This window comes from Myxocyprinus asiaticus, chromosome 33 (genome assembly GCF_019703515.2).
Source record: "Myxocyprinus asiaticus isolate MX2 ecotype Aquarium Trade chromosome 33, UBuf_Myxa_2, whole genome shotgun sequence".
In the NCBI taxonomy this organism is placed as follows: domain Eukaryota; kingdom Metazoa; phylum Chordata; class Actinopteri; order Cypriniformes; family Catostomidae; genus Myxocyprinus; species Myxocyprinus asiaticus.
In genome coordinates this window covers 9480139-9502878 of record NC_059376.1, presented here as the reverse complement: position 1 = coordinate 9502878, position 22740 = coordinate 9480139, and the positions used below count along the sequence as shown (strand labels likewise).

At 36.0% G+C, this 22740-nt stretch overlaps 1 protein-coding gene across 10 annotated transcripts in view; it reads right to left on the bottom strand.

Moving 5' to 3' along the window:
- Positions 1-9699: 9699 nt before the first annotated feature.
- The window catches only part of kansl3 (KAT8 regulatory NSL complex subunit 3), a 50001-nt gene continuing 36960 nt past the window's right edge, over positions 9700-22740 (bottom strand). For 2 of the 10 annotated variants that reach the window (XM_051670054.1, XM_051670062.1), the window contains 6 exons: positions 21564-21651; positions 21229-21356; positions 21057-21145; positions 14885-15086; positions 11286-11398; positions 9700-10067 (listed from right to left, as the gene is read on the bottom strand). In XM_051670054.1, the coding sequence (XP_051526014.1) occupies positions 10065-10067; positions 11286-11398; positions 14885-15086; positions 21057-21145; positions 21229-21356; positions 21564-21651 (623 nt within the window). In that variant the 3' untranslated portion in view covers positions 9700-10064. Of the gene's footprint in view, positions 10068-11285; positions 11402-12627; positions 15087-21056; positions 21146-21228; positions 21357-21563; positions 21652-22740 lie in introns of those variants that run through there. The other 8 variants (XM_051670052.1, XM_051670055.1, XM_051670053.1 and 5 more) reach the window with 7 other exon arrangements.

Here is a 22740-nt window from a genome sequence, read left to right as displayed (position 1 = left end):
GTAAGATCTTTGTCCCCATGTGCACTTGCAAACTGTAGTCTGACTATTTTATGGTGGTTTTGGAGCATTGGCTTCTTCCTTGCTGAGCAGCCTTTCAGGTTATTTCGAAATAGGACTCGTTTTACTGTGGATATAGATACTTGTCTACCTGTTTCCTCCAGTATCTTCACAATGTCCTTTGCTGTTGTTCTGGGATTGATTTGCACTTTTCGCACCAAACTACATTCATCTCTAGGAGACAGAATGCATCTCCTTCTTAAGCGGTATGATGGCTGCGTGGTTTCATGTTGTTTATACTTGCGTACTATTGTTTGTACAGATGAACGTGGCACCTTCAGGCATTTGGAAATTGCTTCCAAGGATGAAACAGACTTGTGGAGGTCCACAATTTTTGTGGACCAATCTTGGCTGATTTCTTTTGATTTTCCAATGATGTCAAGCAAAGAGGCACTGACTTTGAAGGTAGGCCTTAAAATACATCTACAGGTACACCTCTAATTCAGTATACCTCCTATCAGAAGCTAACTGGCTAATTGTCTAAAGGCTAAAGGAATTTTCAAAGCTGCTTACAGGCACAGTTAACTTAGTGTATGTAAACTTCTGACCCACTGAAATTGTGATATATTCAATTAAAAGTGAAATAATCTGTCTGTAAATAATTGTTGGAAAAATTACTTGTGTCATGCACAAAGTAGATGTCCTAAACGACTTGCCAAAATTATAGTTTGCTAATATTAAATCTGTGTTTTAATGACTTCAACCTAAGTGTATGTAAACTTCTGACTTCAACTGTATATGTCTGTCTGTCTGTCTGTTGTAGCCATTAATCTATCTGTCTGTCTGTGGAAGCCGTTAATCTATCTGTCTGTCTGTGGTAGCCATTAAACTATCTGTCTGTCTTTCTGTCTGTCTGTGGCAGCCTTTTAACTATGTATCTATCTGTCTATCTGTCTGTCTGGCTGTGGCAGCCGTTAAACTAGCTGTCTGTCTGTCTGTGGTAGCTGTTAAACTGTCTGTCTGTCTGTGGTAGGCATTAAACTATCTGTCTGCCTGTCTGTCTGTCTGTGGTAGCCGTTAAACTGTCTGTTTGTCTGTGGTAGCCATTAAACTATCTGTCTGTCTGTGGTAGCCGTTAAACTATCTATCTGTCTGTCTGTCTGTGGTAGCAGTTAAACTATCTGTCTGTCTGTCTGTGCTGCATTGTCTGGGTTTGCATTTGTATTGTTTGTGTGAATTGTCTGTCTGAGTGTGTAAAAGTTTTTCATTTGCATTTAGCAAAATTATAGGAGAAAACAATAATTTATACATTTGGTTCAATTAAAGGAATATTCAATGCAAGTGAAGCTCATTTAACAGCATTTGTGGCATAATATTGATCTCCACAAAAAATTATTTAGACTTGCCCCTCGTTAATTAAAAAAGCAGTTACAGTGAGGTACTTACAATGGAAGTAAATGGGGCCAGTCCATAAACAAAAATACACATAGTTTAGCCACAAGTTGTAGAAAATTACAATGTGTTAACATGATTTCAGCATGATAAAATCGCTTACTAACCCTAACTGTGTAAAGTTATGTCCAATACCAGGATCATTAGGTTTCGTTGTCATGGCAACAAAGTTGTAATACTGTATTTAATTTTACACCGATATGGTTAGTGAGTTTATCACACTAAAATCATATTAACATGTGTAATATTTACATCTTGTGGATATACTTTTAAAACGGTGTGTATTTTAATATTTATGGGCTGGTCCCTTTAACTTCCATTGTAAGTGCCGCACTGTAACTGCAATGTTTTGCGTCTTTTTTTTTTTTTATTTTATTTTTAAGTAAGTGAGGGACGATCATGAACTATTTTTCATGGAAATCAACATTATGACACATATGCTGTTAACTGAGCTTAACTTGTATTGAACCCAGAATATTCCTTTAAATTTAGCAGTATTATTGTGTGCGCTCTTCAAACAAATGTGTTAAAAGCAACACAATGCATTAACACTACATGTGATGTCCCTGAGCACACTCAGAACTGTATGAAAAGTAATACGAGTTGTGTTGTTTTTAACGCATTTGTTTAGAGGGTACACTCTGTCTGTAGCTACTGTGTATAGCTAATATTTCATAGTTCTTTTCAGGGGCCACATAATAGTGACCGGAACCACTTTATCTGAAAATGAATCTGATCGTCAAACATCAGGGGCCCCATAATAACAATAATTTATTTATTTGCATAGCACCTTTCACACATCAAGCACTTCAGATATCAGAAGTTAAAAGTAAAAAAAAATAATAAAAAATAAAAAAAAATAAAAAAAGTGACTGTGTAAATATAATTTTTTTATCATTTTTTTTACATTTTAAATCTAATAAAAACCTATAAAAAAATATTCTTTTATTTTAATACAAATTACATTTATATACTGTATATATCCAGTAAATATCTGTCTGTCTGTCTATGTGAGTTTGCATGTGAATTGTCTGTCTGTGTAAAAGTTCAGATTTTGCTTTGCATTTAGCAAAACATTTTATATATATATATATACTGGATCTATAGACATATACAAAATGTCATTCTATGACAACACTCACCCTCCCATTAACATCTATTTGTCAATACTAATATTGTCAATAAGTTAACATGGTATAGACCAGTTCTAAAGAACTACTGTAAGCATCTAATGCATATGTAAATGTCTTTCACCCCATAAAACTAGCAGATTTCATGTGCTGTTCAGCTACTTGTGGAATATCCTCCTGTTCACACTTGTTCATTGCAAACAGTACAACATCAAAAGATTTCTATCTTTTTTATTCCAGAAATGTGCCCTCTTTGTGGAAAAAACAAACCGAATGAGGTTATTTTAGTATAAGTATTGATTCGCGTTCTACTTTTAACCTTTGGTTGCATTGAGTATTGCTAAACACTTGTTTTACAGACTTTATTCATCAGCCAGAATTCAAATGCCTGAAATGTCACAATTACATCTTATCTTTTCACTGGCCGAATACTGAACTGATTTTTTCCGAGACGTGCCTGGAGGTGAAATCTGTATAGCCTATGTCTGTTCAGTAAAGGAAACCTTAAAGGAAACTGTGGCTGCAAAAACTGATGTGCACAATTCATAATCAAAGGAATATTTGCCTAATCATTATGTTAGTGGAAAATTGGTGTTATTCAATTTTGAACATTGTCAGCATAGTATATTTCAATATGTACATCACAATAATGAATGTTTTGGAGGTATCTCCTTGCATAAACAACAGAATCATTTGCCACAAGTCAGCGTTAGCATACAAACTTAACAGTGTTTTGCATCCTGCAAGAGGGCGGTGCATTCAAGCATGTAATTTGTTGCAGCTGAGTGTTGTTCTCCATTGTTTGACTTTGAATATAAACGTCTTCTTTTTTTAATCCTAATTCTATGGAATCTCTAAACTGGGATTTGGGGAAAAGGTAGAAGTTTCAAGCCATATAGTTTCCTAAAACACTTAACAAGAATAAGAACATTTACAGTGTACATTTAAGAGTTTACACTTTAGCAGTATGTGTGTTCTGGGAATAAAGATCACAACCTTTGGCATTGTTAACATCTTGCTCTAACAGCTGAGCTACAACCTCTTCATTAAGCCGTATGATTCTATGACATGTAGACTTCCATTCTTCCTCAAGCTCTATATATAACACAGAAACCAATCTAATCTAGGTATATAATTAGCGCTCTGGTCACCTTAGATTATAGCTCTTCTGCTGCTGTTGTAGTGAAATAGAGGACTCTTCAAAAGGGAGTATTAAAGGGGAATTCCATATTCTTTTAGCCTCAGAGCCCTTATAACACTCATGAGTGGAATTCCCCTTGAATTCATTTGTTAGGATACATGCTGTTTCGCTCTTATGCATGTAATGAAGTGCAGCTTAGCATTTGACCCACTGAGTCCTGGCTGTGAGCTCTCTGGACTGATATAAAATGCCAGATGACTACATTTTGTACTCTTGAATTTACTGTCCATGATGTTGAAATGTCTTCAATCAATTCCCATTTTTATGAAGTTTCATTATAATGATACTCAATGTCATACTCAGTATGTCAAGAACAGGGTGGCTTTTAAGACTTGCTTTCCTTTCCTTTTGTGTCATTCATTTTGACATACAGTTGCATCAAAAACGTATTTAGACCCTTAACCCTTATGCACTGTTCATCATTCAATCATGTTCCAGTTGTTCCCGGTCAAAAGTGACCGGAAACAATAAACGTTTAATTTTGTTAATTGTTATGAAAGAATTGTAACAACTCTAACTTCAATCATATAAAATCACCAAAGTTGTGCATTTTGGGTGTTTTGGGAGTATTTCTCAAATACTGAACCAATCCTCAAATTATATACCATCTGAAAGCTTAAAGATTCAAGAATCAATCAATGACTTTTAGTCAACCGTTATGAAGGTTAACACAGGTATCCTAGCAGAGTAACCACAGGTGTAGTTCAGCACATTAACGGTGGAAAAATAATCCAAAAATAATTTTTAACTTTGTTTTGAAAATATAGATTTCAAACTAATTTAGCAAACTAACAAATTATTTTTATGAAACATATTGCTTGAAAGTGTGCATGTGCTATCTTTCTTTACAATAAATGTCACATGGATTTTTTTGGGGGGCAACTGTATTTCTTGTTACTGATGAACATGCACAGTTATATATGTTTAATAGCATATTTTTTTATAACTTTGCCAATCTGAAAGCAATATCATAATCATTGTTGGGTAGCAACAGATTACAAGTAATCTGGATTGTATAATCAGATTACAAAAACAAGTACTTGTAATTAGATTAAATTACATTTTAAAATACTCACAATCAGTAAGGTTACTTTTTTATCAGTAAATTGTGCATAATTTATTGCACACACAGACCTGATCCTAGCCACCAACCATAATTACACTGAAGATGGAGCAGTAATCTACTCATAAATGTCGAACCGATTGCATTAGTGCAGTAAAGATAGTTCAAATTTCGCTAACTGCTTACATAAATGTGCTTTTGCCTTTTTGACAATCCCTGTGACTGTTAATTTTTTTTTTTTTGACATTCACAAATTTAACTGGTCTGATTTGTTACCACACAGTGATGGCATTTGTAATGCCAAAATTGCCGCAACAAGAACATGTTTAAGTGCCTTTTTTAATTTCACTCAGTTTATCCCACTCAAATGCATGTGTCATCAAATAAACATGAACAGAGTCGTCAGTAATCCAAAAGTAGGCTAATCTTAAAACAATCAGATTAGTATACCTTAAATATGTAATCCAAGAAATTGTTACTGAGTACAATTTTAGTCATGTAATTTGTAATCAGTACCTGATTACAGTTCAGATTACTGATCATAATTTATCTAATTACAAAGAATATTTTAGTATATTACTCAAGCATTTTTTGTAGCATATTTATCCAAAACCAAATCAATCTAGAGTATGTCAAAAGTTTATTTTTCTGGTTGAAATGTAACATGTTTTCCCCTCTCATTTTAGGACAATTACAAGTTTAAACAAAATCTGAGGTTAATTTTATAATAATATAATATTATTTTACTAGGGCTGTCAATCGATTAAAATGTTTCCATTTAAATTAATTGCATGACCTTTGCTGAGAAATGCCCCCAAATAAAGATAATTTAAGATAAATAATACATAATAATTCAAATATTGTAAATATAGCATTTTTCATTTGAAAACAAGCTACTTTTGTGAACTATATATATATATATATATATATATATAAAGATATAATAGCAGTTATAATCAGATATTAGACTTAATTTTGAAGTATTTAAATCAGCTTCTTAATACAGTATTAATAACAATTCTTAATAAAGATCAATCTAATGGAACAAATGCCTACAAATTGTTTCCAATTCATCGAAAGAAAACTCACTGAGTGTTCAGAATAAGGGAAGGCTGTTAGTCATTGCATTTGAGGTTTTAAGTAGTTTAGAACAAAACAAATGCATTGCTTGAATTCTGGGAAAATACTGGTCATAATGTGAATACTAGTGCTTGAAGACGTAAAAAAAAAAACATGATTTGAATGCGTCAGAGACATTACGCATCTGGAAAGGCGCACCACTTGTAAACAATTTGCACTTGATGTGATTTTAAATGCTGACCCATTTGGAGTCATTGTTTGGACAATAACATAACTTGGTATAAAGTTGTTTTTTTTACATTATAGTTAAGTATGTACATGTATCCTGTTTGATATGTGTCCGAGAATAACGCAAGGGAGGAACTCTGTACCGAAGCTCAAGGATTTTATTTTACTCACATTAAAAGCCACTGTGCCCCCAGCATTTACACCTCAAGATTTGTATTTACATAATTTTCCAAGAGCTTTGCTAAGTGAGTGCTTTGGTATTTTGGGTGGTTACTTTGTGGCTTTTTACAGAGCCCAACTTCAAGTCTCTATGACATTCTGGTCCCTTAAAATAGCACGGGTCACTCCTTCAATGTAAGTCTATGGGATTTTTTGCTTATTTTAATCATCTGCCAGGCAAAAACCACAAGTCTGATGCTTAGAAAAGTAAAAGCACACCTCTATTCAACAAGCTGCATGATTTGAGGTATTATCCACATCCATAATGCCATAGGGTTCCTGTAGCTCAACTGATCAAGCATGGTAATAGCAATGCCAAGGTCATGTGTTCAATGCAGTGATATCACATAGTTTGCCAAAAAGTCGCTTTGGATAAATGCACCTGCTAAATGTCCAAATGTAAGTTTCATCTGTATTCTTCAGGTGGAAATGTCACGTTTCTGACTATTTACATTTCTGGGAAATGCACACAATCCAGATATTGGACTGAAATCTCTTCTGGCCTACAGAGAGTAAAAAATCTAAGAATGCATGAGATTAAAGCCATCTTTGGGTCGCATATCACTCTGAAAATTACATTATGCAAATCCCCCCATGGAAACATCACTGGGAATTCTTTGGAAAGTCTAATCAATTCTGATGTACACAGCCCTGGAAATAATCCGACAAGAATCACCCTTACATGTCAGTCATTGGATTTATTATCCTTGGAATAGAAACATTGTAGTATTTGTGGACCGTCCTGCTTTGAAATTGTATATGATATAGTGACATCATATCCTTTCAGACTTGGGCCAGTATTCTCGCTCTGAACCTCTCTTCAGGTTTGATCCGGTGGTAATCATTTTGAGTATCACACAATCATCCCATCGTCTCCGGTACTTTACTTCTTATAATGCATATTGCATTAAGGAGACAGAATGCTGCATTCATATCACATCGTTGTCATTCTGTTCATGAGATTTTCATGCTTTTCAACCATCACTGGTCTTCCTAATTATAAAGCAATCAAAACAGTTGTGACTGAATCAGATGCACCCATTATTATCCCTGATGACTTAATCATCATGGTTATTTGAAGGACAGCTATATCTTTTGAGTAGCATCATCCAAAAAAAATGTGATTGATGGATGATTAATTGATCTAAAACATTTCCTTTAAAGGAATAGTTCACCCAAAAATTACAATTCTGTCATCATTTACTCACCCTCATGTTGTTTCAAACCCTTATGATTTTCTCTCTTCCAGAACACAAAGGGAGATGTTAGGCAGAATGTTGCATCTTTGTCCATACAATGAAAGTGAATGGTGATTCTGCTTAAAGGAATGTTCCGGGTTCAGTTAAGCTGGGAGTTAAGCTTAATCGACAGCATTCGTGGCATGTTATAAACATCACAAAAATTCATTTAGACTTGTCCTTCCTTTTCTTAAAAAAAAAAAAAAGAAAAAGAAAAAAAAGCAGCAAAAATCTAGATTACACTGAGGCACTTACAATGGAAGTGAATGGGGGCCAATAAGGAAATGTTAAAATACTCACTGTTTCAAAAGTTTAGCCAGAAGACGTAAACAAAATGTGTGTTAACATGATTTTAGAGTGATAAAATCACTCACTACCCTTTTCTGTGTTGTTATAGCAAATTTTACAACTTGCTGTCATGACAACGTACCGCTGTAAACCCTGTAACGATAGTAAAAACTACAATTTAAACAACTTTACAGCTTAATCAGAATTAATGCAAGTGTTTTTATTCAAGTTTTATGCATAACTCCCCCAAAACTGGCCCCATTCACTTCCATTGTCAGTGCCTCACTGTAACCCCAATTTATTTATATACAGTCAATTCCCCAAAGAGTTTTTAGAAAGCCACTGATTATAAAAATGTCAATTTCATTTTATTTTATTAAGGTAATCTGTTTAACACCGAGGACTACTGTTGTACTGTTGATCATATACACGTATATCATCTCTTTCAGCACACAATTTTCAAAAGCCTGTTTGTCAGTTTTTAATGTCTTAAATTTAATACCATCATTTCAGCAGTTTAATGATCCATTTCTCTCCTGAGCTTTACAGCTGAAAAGAAATACTGCAACGGCACTGCTGGGGTGCTGTGCAGTAAATATTTAATGACAAACTCTTTTTCTCATATCAAGTAAATCCCATCCCTAAAATAGCACACGTACATCACCCAGACATCTATTTGCAGGGTTGGGGAGTAACGGAATACATGTAACGGGATTACTTATTTAAAACACAAAATATAAGTAACCGTATTCCACTACAGTTACAATTTATATCATTAGTATTCAGAATACAGTTACATTTAAAAAGTATTTTGATTACTGAAGAGATTACTTTACATTTTATTGTCATTTGTTTCATTTAATATTTAGTTCTTTCAGAAGGAAAACATTTATAGACATAAATGATGCGATCTAAAGTGCATTTGAACAGCGGTGAAACACTTTCTTATGATGTGTTACATTCATACGAGCAGACAGAGAAGTTTGAAGTAAGTTTGGAGAAGAAATAGAAATAAACCTTGTGTAAATTGTCAGCTTTACGCTAAGCTAAAATGCCATTTCTAGCCATTTTACATGCACATGTTACCAGGCACGATTGTATTTTTTTATCAAGAAAATTCACGTTGGATCATAATTTCTTTTTTTCTAGTAAGACCTTTGATATTAGGGCAAAAATCGTATTCTTGATAATTTTTGTATTGTTTTCCTGTAAAAAATATCTAAAAATCCTTAAAACAAGATCAATTTGATTTATCTTGTTTCAGAAACAACACTGCATAAGATATTTAGGTTTTTCAGAGAATGTATTTTTAACATGTGTATTTTGTCTTACTGTACTGGCAGAGTTTTTATAGTCAAAACAAGTGAAAAAATCTACCAGTGCTGAAGACGTAATCCAAAGTATTTAGAATACGTTATTGACCTTGAGTAATCTAACGAAATACGTTACAAGTTACATTTTACAGCATGTATTCTGTAATCTGTAGTGGAATATATTTCAAAAGTAACCCTCCCAACCCTGTCTATTTGATGTATTTGTTTACATCTGGAAGATGTCATTTTTAGGTCATTTGCTCATCTAGAATACATCTTTAAGATGTTTAATCTCGGATGTCAGTAAGACCTACGGCAGATGTCTGAGACTAATGTTTGTAAATCTGGTCTTTTTAAGATGTTTAGCAGATGTTTACTGGAAATGCAATGCTTTCCAGATGAAACGCTCTTAAACATATCTCGGAGATGTACGTGTGCTATCTGGGATATATCTGAACGGGCAAAACATCTTGCATTTAGACCACCAGCAAAAAGGAAAACAAAGATCCTTTAATATCAGTGAATTAATGTTCCAATAAAACAGTGTTCACAAACATTTTTAATGATGAAAGCCAGTATGGAAAAAAAAAATACATAAAAAGAAGGAAACAAAGAAGTAAAAAATAAAACGCCAAAGAGTGCCACGGAATTAAGAAAATAATGCACTGTCAAGGTGTAAAGACAAGTCTTCAATCCTTGTGAGCAAGAAGAGTCTAGAGTAGATGCTGCTCTTGCAGGTTGTAACGTCTTTAAACTGGGTTAATGTCTATGCAACATCTGTCTGAGCCTTTGGATTCTCATGAGCACCACTGGCCAGTACAGCTTCACATATCGAACATTTGAAGGAGCTTCTGGTCACTGTAAGGTGAGAGATTGATGCACAAAGATAAACAACTTTATGAATTTTCTGAGCAGTTGCAGTTCATCCAAAATTCAATCATTTACTCACCCTCATGATATCCCCGATGTGTATGACTTTCTTCACCAGAACACATTTGAAGAAAAATAGAAAAATATCTTAGCTAAGTCTGTCCTTAAAATGAAAGTGAATGGAGATTTCTCATTTGAAGCTCCAAAAATCACAGCGAGCATAAACGTCATCGACTCCAGCTGTTAAATGAATGTCTTATGATCGCTTATGTTAATGAAACGATCACAAAAGTGACTGTATCGCTTTAGAAGACATTAATTTATCCACTGGTGTCGTATCGATGATGTTTATGCTGACAGTCTGTGATTTTTAGAGCTTCAAAAGAGAAATCTCCACTCACTTGTATTTTAAGGACCGACTCAGCTTAGATATTTTTCTATTTTTCTTCAAATGTGGTCTGGTGAAGAAAGAAAGTCATACACACCTGGGATATCATGAGGGTGAGTAAATAATGAGAGAATTTTCATTTTTGGGTGAACTATCCCTTTAACCAACTGGTGTCGAAGTAATTTATAATGGATGTATGAAGTCAGTTCCACTGTCCAAATATTTTTGGGGGCCACTGCGTGTGTTTGTAAAAAATATATGATGATACAACTCAAAAGTTGTGGTCAAAGATAATATTTAATTGAAACACTTAAAGCCCTATGAATCGAAAATGTTTTTAAATCAGCCAAACTCATTATGAATACCCAAGTGATCTAGAGCACAAGTGACAAGCGTGTAATTATGCTCTTCAGAGCAATTAACCAAATAATTACACCTCATCTATGTATGGTCAAAGAGTTGGTTGCTATAGCAACCGTTCTGATGAGGTTAATTGCTCTCATGGCAGAGGATTAAAAGCTGATTTATCAGTAGAAGAACTGTGAGTAAACAGCATCTGACAAAAAAATAAAAATAAAAAAAGTTAGGATAAAAAAAAAAAAAAAAAAAAAGATTAGTCAGTGTTAATGAAGATCCAAAATGACTTTGATGGGGAATTCCTCTGATTTGTCACAAGAACATTAGAGTCAAAAAGCACTGAAGTGTTTGGATTGGATTACCTGTTCTGTAGGCTCTGATACTTATAAAGCATATAAAGTAAAATAACAGACTGCATTATATTGGTGTTGTGGAGACTCATGAATGTAGATCACACACACCTGGTTTTCAGGTGCGCTGTAAGAGGGCGCTGTCGCCCCCATGTGGCTGAAAGCGGCAATTCTGCTGGGCTGCCCTCGCAATGTCACCGTGATTGTGGTGGGGGCTTTCAGCCCTGCTGACAACCACACAGACACACAATCAAGAAATCTTTCTCACTATATTAAAGCATTTTTATGTTCAATCTTCTTCTTAATGCTCAACTAACGGAAGACACTGCAAGTCCATCACTCACAGCACAGTTTTCATTCCCGTCAACATTTTAATATGGCACTGTTGTTAATAAGGTCTATATATAGGCTACTCCCTATTTTATTATCGACATCAGGACTTTAGGTTAGAATTTATACAAATCCCCATAATTTTAAACAAGTTCTACTAGTTGAAATTATTTTTAAAACACCATGTGTCATCTCAATAAAAGCTGCATGCACAATATTTATAAAATAAGCAAAATGCTGTTTAAAATTGGGTGTAGCATGTCATGTCGAAGGACCTGTCAACTTCCAAAAGGATTTCATATCAAGTACCAATCAACAGTGATTAGATGTTGTTAGAAATAGTTAAATGACAGAATGTGGTTTAAAATCTATAACACTTCTCAAAGTATTCAAATTAGGAGCTCGTTTAGAGCTTAATTTTTGCATATTTTGTATACAGTTACATAACGGGAAATGATAAGTGAAGAAATGAAGTACTAGAAGTGAACTAAATGTCAACAGCTTGAATATTTCTATTTTCTAACTCTTAATTGTATATGTACATTTCATATAAAATGGACATGGAAAAAAACAGCACGATTTATAGGGCATTTTACGAGGGACAGTTCTTAAAAAGAGCTTGTAATAATAGTATTTACAAATAATTTGTAATATGAAAAAGGCTATAATAAATCAGATTAAAATAAAAAATATTTTTAAGATTACATATTTTACTATCATAACTTTACATCAAAATTAATTGAGCAATCTTTAAATTAAATAATAATAATAATAATAATAATAAAAAAACGAAGATATTTTAAGTTTTATTATTGTAATTTTGTTAAAGATTACACAATTCAATTTGATGGAAATCTGTTATAAAATTGAAATGGCAATTCTTTAAAATAAGCTTAACATTAAGTGTATGAAAAGTAAAACTGAAGTATTACAAATTCTTTTGACTTGACCCACCCCCTATTTTGCAAGATAAAAATGGTTTTAATGTGGATTTCATTTACTTAATAAACTGCTGCAAACTCTAGTGTGTTCATTCATGCATGTTGGGAGAAGATGGAGATAAAAATGATTCAACAATAAAAACAATGTCAAAGAACAGTTACAAAAAAAGAGGTACAAAAACTGAGTTTGATGTTGGCTGTTTAATGAATGTCTGTGAGTAAAGCAAGCCATCCTTATAAATTACATAAACCTCTTCCAGCAAATCAAAACAGGTAAACAGATAATAAAAATGAACAAAACAAATAATGGAACATAAAACATAATTATCTAGTTTCCATCCAATTTTCACTCTGTTTTGTTATCGACAAAGTGAAAATGCATAAAAAAATGTTTGGGAAATTTGCCGTCTTCTGCCTGTTTCCATTCAAATGGCCTTTTATCGATAAAAATGGTGTGCGTGATGACGTCATGCCTAAAAAAAAAACAAAAACATTTTGTCGCATAAGTTTTAGTTTATCGCAAAAGAAATCTGCCCTTAAGCCGTTTCCATACAGAAATGTGTGTATAATCACTAATTGTGTATCTTTCGCCTCCCAGATGTCCCTAATTTTTTCCCCCTGAAGTCTTTGTAAAATGGGGAGAGTATTGAGACAATTCATTGGAATTAGCCAGCTTAATTTTAATTTCACAAATAAATGCAATCAGAAGACGAGGAATTGCAATCAAAAGGGAGCAGTTGCCCTTCTGATAGGACTGTAATATTGGTCCTGATGTTGCGCCTATCGCAGGTTGCCACCGGTTCCGACCCGAAAGCGAATCGTCATGGCCCTGTTCAAGCTGGCAACCTGCACCAAGTAGTGGGGGAAACTTTCAGTCTTAGTATAAGAACCATCCAGTGATGTGTATATGCTGTGTGCACCGCTATTAAAGAAACATTGATGCGGTGTAATATACATTACATATGATACATTCCTGATACTCATTAGGATATTTTGATCAATCATCAATTCTAAAGCAATGCCATCACAACTGCATTATGTCCCGCATATTTGTCCAGCAGCTTTTAATGACCAACTGACCTTGATTGTCATATAAAATTGATTTAAGCGTCATAATGCAATTTTATTTTAAGTATATAGGTCTAAGAATATTATTTTTTCGTTTGGTAATTTATTTTTTTAATTTAATGCTTTATACATTTGGTAATTTAATTTAATACAGGGAATTTTGCCGGCATTTTTTCTAAAGTAAGCTAAACAATAATTTATAGAATTGGGCTATATGTTAGTTCCAAAAAAAGCACACTGAAGATTTTCTCCTAGTATTGTGTATTTATTTTTAGGGTTAGTGCACAGAAATGATATCTTTTTTGTATTTTGGGCTAATTCCATGACTGCCGTCTATTATTTTGAATGGTGGGAAAAGCAACTTTAATAAATAAACAGATGGCTAAGAGTGGCCATTCATTTGTTCTCCGTGCACTTGTCGATGACAGGTGCATGATACAAGATATTTGTGTTGGCACTCCTGGAAGTGTCATGACACAGATGTGTTTGCAGCATCAGATCTGTGCAGGTATGCCATTAAGACCAATCATAACAGTGCAAGTAATGCTTCACGTACAATAAATTGGCTTTCAAGGATGTATACCTTGTCGTCATGATTAACACAGGCTAACAATTGGGGTAAATTCTGTCATGTAACACTATATTTTTGCGTTAATGCCAATTTTTTCGACAAAAAGTATTTCCAAACCATACTCTATGAAGTATCGACATAGAGTTTATGTGCTAGAGTTAAAAGCTAAAAATATTATGTCAACACTTGTGAAATTTTAGCGATAATTTGCGTTTCCATCAGCTATATTGGTAAACTTTTTGATGTGCTACACTTTTTGTCACAAAAAAAAAACCTTGGATGGAAATGTAGTTAATGAGGTGGTTATCTTTAGCACACCAGACAAATGAAGCTGATGATGTAGGAATTTAAACTATCAAAATATTTTATTTTTATTGTACTGATTGCCATATCGATATTTTGGTCCAGCTTCAGTGAAATGTTGGCCCCTAGCGGCCACTACTAAAACCAATGTATGTCAAAAAGTACATTAATATGCAAGTAAAAAATATTGGTTGACTGAATCCAATATCACCAAATGTTCTCTACATGCATTAACCAGTACAAATCTACAAAAACGTTGGCATTTATGGTACATATTTACATGCTCCGATGACTATATATATATATTGCTCTAGCTAAAAACATACCAAACATTTACCAACTTTAACCAACCCGCATAAAAACTGTTAGCATAACAGTGCTAACTTTACAATTGGATTTGACTTTTGACCTGATTGCTGCATCAGTGACCTCAATCCCTACTCATCGTGGCTGTCGCTTTTTGGAACGCTGTGTCGTCAGTTTCGATGAGGACGTACCCATGCTCTGGCTGGAGACGTGAGCCAGTCCGGGCAGACTATTGGCTAGTTTGGCCAGGCCGCCGTTGGTGAGGAGTTGGTGGATGGCCATGGTTTTGGTTACCCCGGAGCCAGTAGACACGACTGGTACTGCCCGGACTACAGTGCCACTGCCTGGGCTGAGAGAGCTCAAGATCTGCCCCTGGGGCTTCCCTCCCGACACCTGTATAAAAAAAAAAAAAAAAAAAAAAAATGTGAGAATGGTTTAAGCTGTTAAAGGCTCATGAAAAACCAAAACACATTTTGTTAACAGATATGTACAGGTTGCACATCATTAAAAACAATGACCGCACTCAGTATGTTTACAGGGAAGTGGTTATTTTTTCTTTTTATAGAGCCATTTCTTTCTTTCGCTTTAAAAACAAAAGCTGAAGCAACATCACAAAAATGAAGTATATGTGTAAACTCCGAGTTATGTTTGGCAGGACAGTACGCATGCACATGAGTAGATTCCAAGCGTTTGTCCACATTATTCAGAAGGAACACTTCTATCCAATCACAGCGCTGCCTCATGCATGAGCTCGCATTACAGAAGAGGATTCAAACTCATGGACATAACAGCTGTTCCGGGCAGGCGCAAGACTTCAGAGGAACTCTGGTAACAGTAATGCAAACAGCTTTTACACAAAACACTGGTGAGACCAAAATCACTGGTCAGAATGGACCACAGTCTATAACCGGACCGGCGCGAGCTTGTTTATTGGCCAGCCGCTGCCGCGCTCTGAACATGAAGCATCGATGTATGAGGGGAGGCTTCTGTTTAGAAGGTGCGCATATTCCATCACGTCGTCTTCTCGCTGTGTGTCTGATCATAAATAGGATAACACGACTGTTTGTTCAAAAACAGAAGACTGATGAAAACAGAGAACTCAGTCATGTCAACTCTCTTTTTTGTATCCTTTACATTGTGCAAAAGTTTCCAGGATTTCAGCCTACATGGTTTACCTGCATTACACTGTCATGACAATGGAGCTGAAATACTGGATAACTTTACACAGACAAGGTTAGTTAGTGATTCTATCACACAAGAGTTATGTTAACATGCATTATGCTCAAGTATTGTGGCTATACTTTTGAAAAACATAGTGTCTTTTTTTTTCTCCCGTTTTCTCCCCAATTTTGATTGCCCAATTCCCAATGCACTCTAAGTCCTCGTGGTGGCGTAGTGACTCGCCTCAATCCGGGTGGCGGAGGACGAATCTCAGTTGCCTCCGCGTCTGAGACCGTCAATCCACGCATCTTATCATGTGGCTTGTTGAGCGCATTACCACGGAGATGTAGCGTGTGTGGAGGCTTCACGCTATTCTCCGGGGCATCCACACACAACTCACCACGTGACCCACCGAGATCGAGAACCACATTATAGCGACCACGAGGAGGTTACCCCATGTGACTCTACCCTCCATATCAAACGGGCCAATTTGGTTGCTTAGGAGACCTGGCTGGAGTCACTCAGCACACCCTGGACTCAAACTCGCGACACCAGGGGTGGTAGTCAGCGTCTTTTACTCGCTGAGCTACCCAGGACCTGAAAAACAGTGTGTATTTAATGTTTTGTGTATTGGACCCGTTTACTTTCATTATATGTGCCTTACTGCACACTATTTTTTTATGTAAAAGAGGGACGTGTCTAACTTATTTTTTGTAGTAATCAACATTATATCACAAATGCTGCCACTAAAGTTTAACTTGTATTAAACCTCCTTGTTTGAATAAATATCTATGAATTAAATGTAAAGTCTCAAAGCAGTGCTGGTTTTGATGGTAATGTCTGCTGTGAGTGCTGGTCTCAATTCATTCTCAAACGTTTGGAACAAATATCCAAAACTTTTTGCAGATTTGCAAAGTGTTATACAGTTTTCACTCTTCACACATTTGTCCCATGACTGATATACAGCAAAGTGCCCCAAAACTCTTGTTTTCATCTCCACTCAGTGTGATGTTCAGCAATCTCTGTTGTTAGTGTGTTTTGGAAGTAGCTCTTAAAACACTCCTGTCTTCCCACCACTTTTCCCTCTACACATTTTTACATATTTTCACACCCATTTGATGAGCCTTTATTTTCAGTCTGAGGTGTGAAAGATTAGTGCTGAACTGGGGGGGGGGGGGGTTTCATGACACTTTAAATGTATCATGAAACTCTTATGATCATGCTTATTACAGTCAAAAATGTAACTACAGGAAAAAAACTCTATAAACTCTAGTTATATATAAATATCTGAAGGGACAGTTCACCAAAACTTTTGTCATCATTTATTCACCCGTATGTCATTCAAACCTGTTTGACTTTCTTCTGTGGAACACAATAAAAAATAGTGCAGAATGTCCAGAGTGCTCTTGATCATAATGGGGACTGGTAATGACAAAAAGGCACCATAAAAGTACTATAAATGGAGTGCATATGACTTGTGTGTGATGTTCCAAGTCTTCTGAAGCCATACAATAGCTATCAATTCAAATATGGTGTGTTAAAACTTGTCTTGCAAAGTTTGATGTCAACAACCAATGACTTTTGCTGTCATTGCCATCAAATCTGTTACGAAGCAAAGTTTGAATGGACATGAGAGCAAATTAGGGATGTAAATGATTAATCGATAAATCGTCGCTAATAAGTTGATCGATAAAGCTTATCGGTCGTTGTTTATTTTCAAGAAATGCATTCAGTAATCATGCCTTTGATAAGGCTGTCTATACAGTCATCCGCCGCTAGAGGGTGCATGTGTGCTGCATGTCATGTCTTGTCCACATCAGAGAAGAACGGCATAGATGAAGATGAAGCGGGCTCAATGTAATCAGTAGCTGTGTCTCGTTTCGAAGGCTGCATGCTAGGTAGGACGTGTCCTTTGAAGGCTGCAGTATACTGAGCGTCCTCCTTTAAACAAGTCTCGTTTAAACGAGACGGCCTTCGTAGGACAAATGGAAACAGAACGTAGCATGGTTGCTATGACAGCATGCCACTCTTTAACAAGTGCAAGAGCTTTGAGAAGGTAACAAATTCCCTTTGGATGGGAATGTATGAGGTAAAATTTAGGAGAGTTATAATGATGTAGACAGAACAGAAAATAGATTTTACAGGTGTAGTTTTAGTCTAATACTTTATTTTAATTATATATTAATATAATTATACATATTATATACTCTGCACCCATCTACTGAGGTACTTCAACTTGGGAATTAACAGTCCTTGTGTTTGAACATCATATTTACGGGCAAATTGGCATCATTTTTTTTTTTTTTTTAGACATTTCAGTTGAAGCAAAGAATTGTGGGTTGTGAGAGCCCACGAAGGATACACTTCATGCATCCTCCGAATTCCCATGAAAGGAGGTCACATTTGAAGGCTGCATTCGAAGTGTCCTACTCGCTTTTATGAAACGAGACAGCCTTGATGACGTATGCGGCTGACAAATGTGACTTCCGGAGGACGCATCCTTCCAAACGAGACAGAGCCAGTGTTGGAGCGTTTCTCTATAAATGAACATTGTTAAAGTAAAACATGAAAATAAGCACAGTTGATCTGCTGGTCTCCTAGTTTCATCCCAACCGGCAATTTTGCGTTAGTGATCGCTGGGAAAGCAGATTCAGTTTACATCTCACCAGATGTATATATATATGTCCAAAGGTCCGAAATATCCCACGATCCACTAAGTGAAGTTTTAATGAACTCAAATATGAAAACGAGTTTTTCATCTTTGCACTGGAAGCTTCTGTCTCCAGGACAAATTCCTTGTGTGTGTAAGCATACTTGGCAATAAAGCTCATTCTGATTCGCTATCTTGTTTACAAGTTATTACAAACAGTATTTCATTAACAGCAGTTAAATAATTGACAAATTCGTACTAAACCTAAATGTATTAAAATACACTGAACTAAGAATATTTTAAGGAGGACAATGCCAACTTGCATTTCTTTAATGTAATATTTAAACTATATTTAAATAGTAGGCTACATGCACATATTATTTGGAGTTCTCCGTGTGCATTTTGCAGTATTAACATTAACGATTAATCGGTTAATTGACCGTTAATTTCCATGATGATCGATTATGAAAATCTCTGAAAACTGACATCCCTAGGGCAAATGAGATTATTTTGATTCAGACCACCTGGCAATTTAATCATTTAGACCGATTTGTGAATCATTTACACTAATTCATTGAAAAGAACTGCCTCAAAAGAACAACTCTTTAAAAATGTGGACATCACTATGGCTTGCAAGCAAGTTTTACTCTATACAAGAGCAATTTATAGCTAATAAAATATTTTATAACTATGAAAAACTAGAAAAATACACATACTGATGGTGACTCTTGTTGAGCTCCTGAGATCATGTGTGGAGATGGGAGAAACAAGCAGAAGTACAACCATCACTGCAACACTCCACCGATCTGGGCTTTATGGCAGAGTGGCCAGACGGAAGCCTCTCCTCAGTGCAAGACAAATGAAAGCCCGCTGGGAATTTGCAAAAAAAGCACTTAAAGAAAACTCGATTTCAAACATCGTGTCTGGAGGAAACCAGGCACCGCTCAACACCTGTGCAACACCATCCCAACAGTGAAGCATGGTGGTGGTAGTATCATGCTGAGGGGCTGTTTTTTAGCAGCAGGGACTGGGGGACTGGTCAGGGTTGAAGGAAAGCAGAAAGTAGCATTATACAGAGGTATCCTTAATAAAAACCTGGTCCAGAGCGCTCAGGACCTCAAACTGGGCCTGAGGTTCACCTTCCAACAGGACAATGACCCCAAGCACACAACCAAGACAATGCAAGAGCGGCTTAGGGACAACTCTGTGAATGCCCTCGAATAGCCCAGCCAGAGCCTGGACTTGAACCCAATCGAACATCTCTGGAGAGACCTGAAAATGGCTGTCCACCGACGGTCCCCATCCAACCTGACAGAGCTTGAGAGGATCTGCAGAGAAGAATGGCAGAAAATCCCCAAATCCAGGTGTGCAAAGCTTGTTGCATCATACCCAAAAAGACTTGAGGCTGTAATAGCTGCCAAAGGTGCTTCAACTAAATACTGAATTAAGGGTCTGAATACTTATGTCAATGTGATATTTCAGTTTGTTCTTTTTAATAAATTTGCAAAGTTATCAAAAATATGTTTTTTGCTTTGTCATTATGGGGTATGGAGTGTAGATTGATGTGAAAAAAATAAATAATTTAAAGCATTTTAGCATAAGGTTGCAACATAAAATGTGAAAAAAATGAAGGGGTCTTAATAGAACTTTTTCACACCCCGGGTTTTGGAACGCGGAAGTAAAGGTTTGCAGGGTAAAGAATGGGAGTGAATGGGAGATCACAGCAAATATTATTTTCACTTACCCATTTGCGGCAAGAGCAAAAGAAAAAATCCACTATTACATCTGAATGACTTTCCAGAAGAAAAAAAAATAGAGAGCGATGGATTAAGACAGATGGGAGAAGATGCCAAATTTACTGTCACTCTCTCAGCAGCTGTAATTATAACCCCCTCGGAGCTGTGGCAATTCATTTTTTAAAACTAATTCCAGGGTAATATAACACAAAGCATAATGTTATAAATGTGCACTCAATATTTAAAGATTTTTGCTGATAAATAAGGCGGAAACACGTCTTCACAGTCTGTGAAAAAGGTCTATATTTCTAAATGCACTGTATATACAACTATAAAAATTTCCATGACTTTTGAGATTTTATTCATTTCCAGGCCTGGAAAACAACATTGTAAAATTCCCTGATATTTCCAGATTTTCCGTGACTGTGGGAACCTTGTGCATGAGTTATGTAATCTGTTGCCATTCACTTACATTGTATGGAAAAGAGCAGTGTGAAAATTTTGCTCAATGTTCTGCTTTTGTGTTTCATGGAAAGGAAGAAATCCATCTGGGTTTATGGATTTTTTTAAATCCCAGATTTTCTAACTGGACTCACTCTTTTGAATCCCACACGGTGTATCATATGATGACTGACCAGCTCAGTGAGACATGTGCAAGGGATATTTGGGAACTGCTGCATTTTAGATTGTGCATGTTTATAATAGACAGGCTAAACAGGAGCACAGAGGTATTAAACCTAAAGATATTAGATGTGATTTGATTTGATCGGGGTGCCATGTTGGTGTTTAAGTAGCATGCTGTGACTGGGCTGGCACCTGTGAGGTGGAGGACACGCCTGGTGATTTAGTGTTGATCTCTTGCAGACTGAGGCTGAGGCCTTGCAGCAGACTACTGGCAGAAGAAGCTGAACACACACACAAAATCAGAAAGGATTTAACCAAAGGCCTTGCAGATGACTCTGCTGACAGAATCCGAAGGCTGCTGTACCTTGAGCAGCTGAAGGGGCCTGCGCATGGACAGGAGAGGAAGAACCGGACATCATGCTGCCCTGTAGGCTATGAAATGACCCCTCACTAGAACCCAGAGCTCCAGAAATCTCTCCCAGACCACCTAACCTAAAAAAGCACAGAACATCAGTTCAAATATATGATACTGCAAAAATCAGGCAAAGGTTTGCGTGAAAACAACAACCATCCAAGTCTAACAGTTGTGCAGTGTTGTCATCTTCTTAGACCAGCAGCACTGATCATTTCTTCGATATTAAGTCTTTTTTTGTTTTGTTTTGCTTCTGTAAAATCTAGCAGTGAAAAAGAAAAAAGAACCTTTGTGCACTGAGCAGCTCAGACAGTTCTTTGGCCCCTGATACGGTCTGGCCCACTGTCACTCCAAGGGGCTTTCCTGACAAACCCACTGCACAGAAAAAACAAATACAAATTTAAATGCATTCAGGTGGCAGGATAGTCTTGACACAGTATACAATTTTTTTTGTAGGCCTCTATTTGAATTAACAATATAGCTTAACTGCTTTACTGAAAATAAAAAAAATGTCTCTGAATCAATCACCGTGACAAACAAGCTAATTAGAGGCAGGTGTTTCATTCAAGACAGTGAGTTTGGGGCCCTATAGAATAGGCATCTATCACCACATCAGTTTTGTTATGGTGACACACTTGTGAATACCAGTGTAATCTAAGAAAAATAACTGTTCACGCTTATTAGCATGGAAAGCTTTTAATCCACATGGAGACACATATAAACAGAGAAGACTGGAACCCCACAGTCTGACATTCCAGGAAAATCTGTCCAATAAAAAAACATGCCAGGAACACACTATACAATAAACGGAGTCATAAATCACCACTGGTGTAATGCAGGAATTTACAAAGTTTGTGAACATCAGTAAAATGTTAAAAAAAGAACTTCAGGAAGATTTTAAAAACATGTTGTGCAGAAATCACTGCTGTTATAAGTAGGGATGTGCAAGACTAGTCGGTACTTATGCTACTAGTCGACACTGCAATTACTAGTCAGTTAATATTTTTTCCCATTAAACTGTTCAACAGTTTTACACATTTATGTTTGGCTTTATATTTTTACAAATGCTACACTTTAATTATGACAGTAATTTATGTAATTAATAATACATATATTATAAAAAAATACAGGATATCTGGAGCAGATACACACAAAGTTTAATTTAGCCTCAGGCTGCATGTGTTTCTTCTCTCTCTTACTCGTGGTGCACGCAGGAAAATGTCCTCTCGCTAGACAAGAAAACTCAGCAAAGTAGTTTAAAAAAAATCACTTCGGTGGTGGTGGTTCGGGAAGCGGATTTCCGAAATGTTGGCTTGAAAGTAGCTATGGATGTTTTCACATTTGAGTCTTCTTTAAATCTTACATAACACTTTGTGAAATACCATCCAATGTTTTTTGCGGTCCCAATGTTTCGAAATTCTTTTATTTAGATTTCTATCTCGTTGGTACCGGAGAAATGCGTAA